Source organism: Seriola lalandi, unplaced genomic scaffold (genome assembly GCF_002814215.2).
Source record: "Seriola lalandi dorsalis isolate HSWRI2012SDOR001 ecotype SW California unplaced genomic scaffold, Sedor1 jcf7180002054748, whole genome shotgun sequence".
NCBI classification, from domain to species: domain Eukaryota; kingdom Metazoa; phylum Chordata; class Actinopteri; order Carangiformes; family Carangidae; genus Seriola; species Seriola lalandi.
Window position 1 is genome coordinate 4918293 of NW_019525301.1, and position 4282 is coordinate 4922574.

Below are 4282 nucleotides of genomic sequence, written 5' to 3' on the forward strand. Positions count from 1 at the left end.
AACTGGTACCCCAACAAACTGGCCAATTAAAATGAATGAAAGTCTCTTTCATATTGACTCAAACTAGTGATCTTGAACGACACTTGAGCAGCTCTGCTTATGTTTATTCATTAGAATAATGAAGATTGTTTGTCAGGAGAAGAGAAGCAGCTAAATGAGCGCTTCATGTGGTTGCTATGGCGCAGCTGTCTCACAGCACCTAAGAGGTTGTCAGTTAGAGGCTTATCCTATTTGTCTGTGCGCTCATTATTCAGCCAGGCGTGCGTTGTAAGCAGCGGTTTCTGCTGCACTCCTGACAAGGCTGCTAATGGAGGAGGAGACCCTTTACATTGTGAAGGTGACCCGGCGTTCCCCCGGGGAGGCTCACAGGGGCTGAGCTGTCGTCCTCAGGTGGATGCACTTGCTAATAAATTTTTGATGGCAGAGGCGACATTCCTGATCTGTGAGGGACTTCACTGCCTGTCTGAGCTGCTAGAGGGACTTCTCAACAGCAGAGGTCTACATAGCTCCAAATCAGGAATTTTAATCAGTGTACTGAGAGATTTTCCTGCAGCCAGAGGATTTAATCTATTTATGATGAAGTAAACCGGCAGCTGTACAAGCCGGGGAGCCGCTGACAGGGCCATGACCTGGGTACTGAGGGTGAGGGCCAAGTTATAAGAAAGTAAGAAAGCTGTTTGATGACATTAAATGTAGCTACAGTGAGTCCTTTTCCAAAATGTCAGCTGTGCACAGGAAATAGATTTTTTTTCGTTTTTGAAAACCACAGAAAGTTAACTTTTCAGTCTTCAGCCCCTTCACTGCTGCACCTTTAAAATCAAGGCTATGTTGACGAAGCAGTGGAGGAGCTCGAGGAGACTTTTCTGACATTGTTGTGGAAATGAATGTTAACCCCAGACCCTGTGTGTGTGTGTGTGTGTGTGTGTGTGTGTGTGTGTGTGGTTGTCAGGTTGGGAGCAGTGTCAGCTGGCATGTTGTGTGCCCTCACTACCCTGTCTCAGCAGCTGGAGAGCGAGGGCGCTGTTGATATCTATCAAGTGGCCAAGATGATCAACCTCATGAGGCCGGGAGTCTTCACTGACATTGTGAGTCTGACGACCACGACTCAGCTGACACCCACTGTACTCCACTCCTTAACCAGCCCGAGTTAGAAATAGGCTTCTTGTTCAAAAGGAGTTAAAGTCAATCATGTATTTACTCAACATAACAACATCTGGCAGGTACAAAACAGTTCTAGGTAAAACATTATGGCTCATGTCCACATTCGTCAGAGCTATTAAGTTACAGTATAACTCTAGGACACGGCTCATAGGAGATGAAGCATGGTGGTATTAGTATTGTATTGTATTGTATATAGTATTCACCTCCTTGGTGTTTTTCCTATTTTGTTGCCTTAAAACCTGTAATTAAAATTGATTTTTATTTGGATTGTATGTCATGGACCTACAGGAAATAGTGAAGTGAAATGAAAAAAAGAACTTGTTTTAAAAAAATTCTAAAAGATAAAAAGTAGCTATGAAACCCCTAACAATTACCTTAGTAACTACCTCACCACATAATTAGTTAAATAAAGTCCACCTGTGTGCAATCTAAGGGTCACATGATCTTACCATATATACACCTGTTCTGAAAGGCCTCAGATTCTGCAACACCACTACTGTAAGCAAGCGACACCATGGAGACCAAGGAGCTCTCTAAACAGGTCAGGGACAAAGTTGTGGAGAAGGACAGATAAGAATATCCCAACCTTTGAACATCCCACAGAGCACCCTTAAATCCATTATTAAAAGATTCCACCACAACAAACAAACCTGCCAAGAAAGGGTCGCCCACCAAAACCCACAGACCAGGCAAGAGGGGCGTTAATCAGAGAGGCAGCAAAGAGACCGAACATCACCCTGAAGGAGCTGGAGTATCTGTCAATGGGACCACTTTAAGCCGTGCACTGCACAGAGCTGGGCTTTATGGAAGAGCGGCCAGAAAAAAAACCATTGCTTAAAGAAAAAAAAAGAGAAAACATGTTTGGGGTTCATCAAAAGGCATGTGGGAGACTCCCCAAACACGTGGGAGAAGGTACTCTAGTCAGATGAGACTAAAGTTGAACTAGCCACCAAGGAAAACGTTATGTCTGACTCAAACCCAACACCTCTCATCACCCTGACAACAGCATGGTTTTCATCAGCAGCGACTGGGAAACTGGTTAGAACTGAAGGTATGATGGATGTCGCTAAATACAGGGACATTCTTGAGGAAAACCTGTTTCAGTCTTTGAGATTTGAGACTGGGATGGAGCATACTGCTGCACACTGCATACTGCTGAAGCATCACTCGAGTGGTTTACATGTCTTGGAATGGCTTAGTCAAAGTCCAGGCCTCAATCCGATCGAGAATCTGTGGCATGACTTGAAGATTGCTGTACACTCGCGGAACCCATCCAAGTTGCTTTGAAGAATGGGCAAAAATCCCAGTGGCTACATGTGCTAAGCTTATAGAGACACACCCCAGGAGACTTACAGCTCTAATTGCTGTAAAGGGTAGCTCTAAAAAGTATTGACTTTGGGGGGTGAATAGTTATGCACGCTCATGTTTTTTATCTTATTTTTTTGTTTGTTTCACATGAAAATAATTCTGCATCTTCAGTTGTGGTAGACAGGTGGTGTAAATCAAAGGATACAAACCCCCCAAGAACAATTTCTTTCATTCCAGGTTGTAAGGCAACAAAACAGGAAACACTTGGGGTGAATACATTTTTACACTGTATCGTCCTCACCTGTTCTCCTCTCTGTCTCCGTCCCACAGGACCAGTACCAGTACCTCTACAAAGCTCTGCTCAGCCTCGTCAGCACCGAGGAGAACAGCTCTGGACTTCTGGCCCGGGACATTAACGGGACCGCGGTGTCCATGTCCAACCAGTGTGCCCAGGCAGAGAGCATGGAGTCGTTGGTGTGAGAGAGGCCAGTCGGTGGCCCGGAGCTGACCCGAGGCCGTCCTGTGGGTCCAAACACCCTGCGAGGTCCCTGAACCCACAAAGCGGGGGGGGGGGAGCAACTTTGTAAAACGCGAAGGAACTATTGTGGGACAAGACTTTTTGAGGCCTTTTTTGCCAGACTCTTGGTTAAAATGAATAACCTGATTACTTTTTTACACTGATAAAAAGTTTTTGATATTTATTTTTTTTTCGCCATTTTATGTCTTAATGTTCTCCTACTGAAGGGTTTGCACCTGCATTTTTCAGTTTCACAGCAGCGTCGCTGGGCAACAAGAAACACTTTTCTGTCTCTTTCTTGTTTGCACTATATAACGTCAATGTTACTGCCTATACTAAAGCTGACTCACAGGCTTTTCTCTACACAAGCTCTGATTTTTTTTTTATTTTTTATTTTTTTCGACATTCCACGGCTCTGACCATTATTAAACCAACTGCTTCTGTGAAGGACATTGTTCCGCCTGCCTGCCACCTACAGCACCGCGTTGTCTCCGGCACAAACTCTCAGCCTCAGTAACAAAACGCTGGTCGACTTCAGCTCAGTATAACCTCCTCCACCCGGCTCATCTATAATACTCATATTACCACTCATCTATCACAAGAGCCAAGATCTTTGAACCTCTTGCCACAGACAAGTAGCACTTGTTTTCTAAAAGTAATTTCCTCTCCACCTTTTTTCTCTCTTTTTTTTTTTTGCCTTTTTTTTGTCGTTGCTCTCTCTCTCTCTCTGTCTCTCTTCTTAGCGAGTCACACCCATGTTATAAAACCTAAGGTGGTGTAACAACTGCTACTGTGAACTTTTATTATTATTTCTTTGTATAATTCATATTATGCTTTTTAATATATGGAAATACTGTATGTATACATATATAAATATATCCTTATCATAATAACTTTGTGATTTTTGTACATGTCTTTTGTGGCCTCTTGCCGCAGGCCGGTTGATTTCCAACTCTCATCCAATAGTTTACGACTCCAGTTCTCACGGCAACCTGGACTCCCTCAGTCCTCTATGGTCTCGTATGCTGCTATGTCATCTAATCTCACACACACACACACACACGCACACACACGCACACACATAAAGATTCAGACCAGTTTGAATCATCTGACGAACTACAGCAGATGATGCAACCTCACGCCATTCCCCATATTTTTTTCTTTTTTACAGTCATGAATTCATTCTGACAGACAAGCCACAGATTACAAACACAAAGGCCTGTGTGTTGAGCCTTCATTTACTCACACAACCATGTGTGTGTGTCATTATAGGAAGACAGCAGACTCAACAACAAG

The 4282-nt window shown here is 43.7% G+C and overlaps 1 protein-coding gene across 4 annotated transcripts in view; it reads left to right on the forward strand.

The window, feature by feature from the left end:
• LOC111668685 (receptor-type tyrosine-protein phosphatase gamma-like) overlaps positions 1 to 3884 on the forward strand; it is a 40708-nt gene extending 36824 nt beyond the window's left edge. For all 4 annotated transcript variants that reach the window (XM_023424807.2, XM_087178882.1, XM_087178881.1 and 1 more), the window contains 2 exons: positions 950 to 1085; positions 2800 to 3884. In XM_023424807.2, the coding sequence (XP_023280575.2) occupies positions 950 to 1085; positions 2800 to 2949 (286 nt within the window). In that variant the 3' untranslated portion in view covers positions 2950 to 3884. The remainder of the gene's footprint in view (positions 1 to 949; positions 1086 to 2799) is intronic.
• Positions 3885 to 4282: the final 398 nt, after the last annotated feature.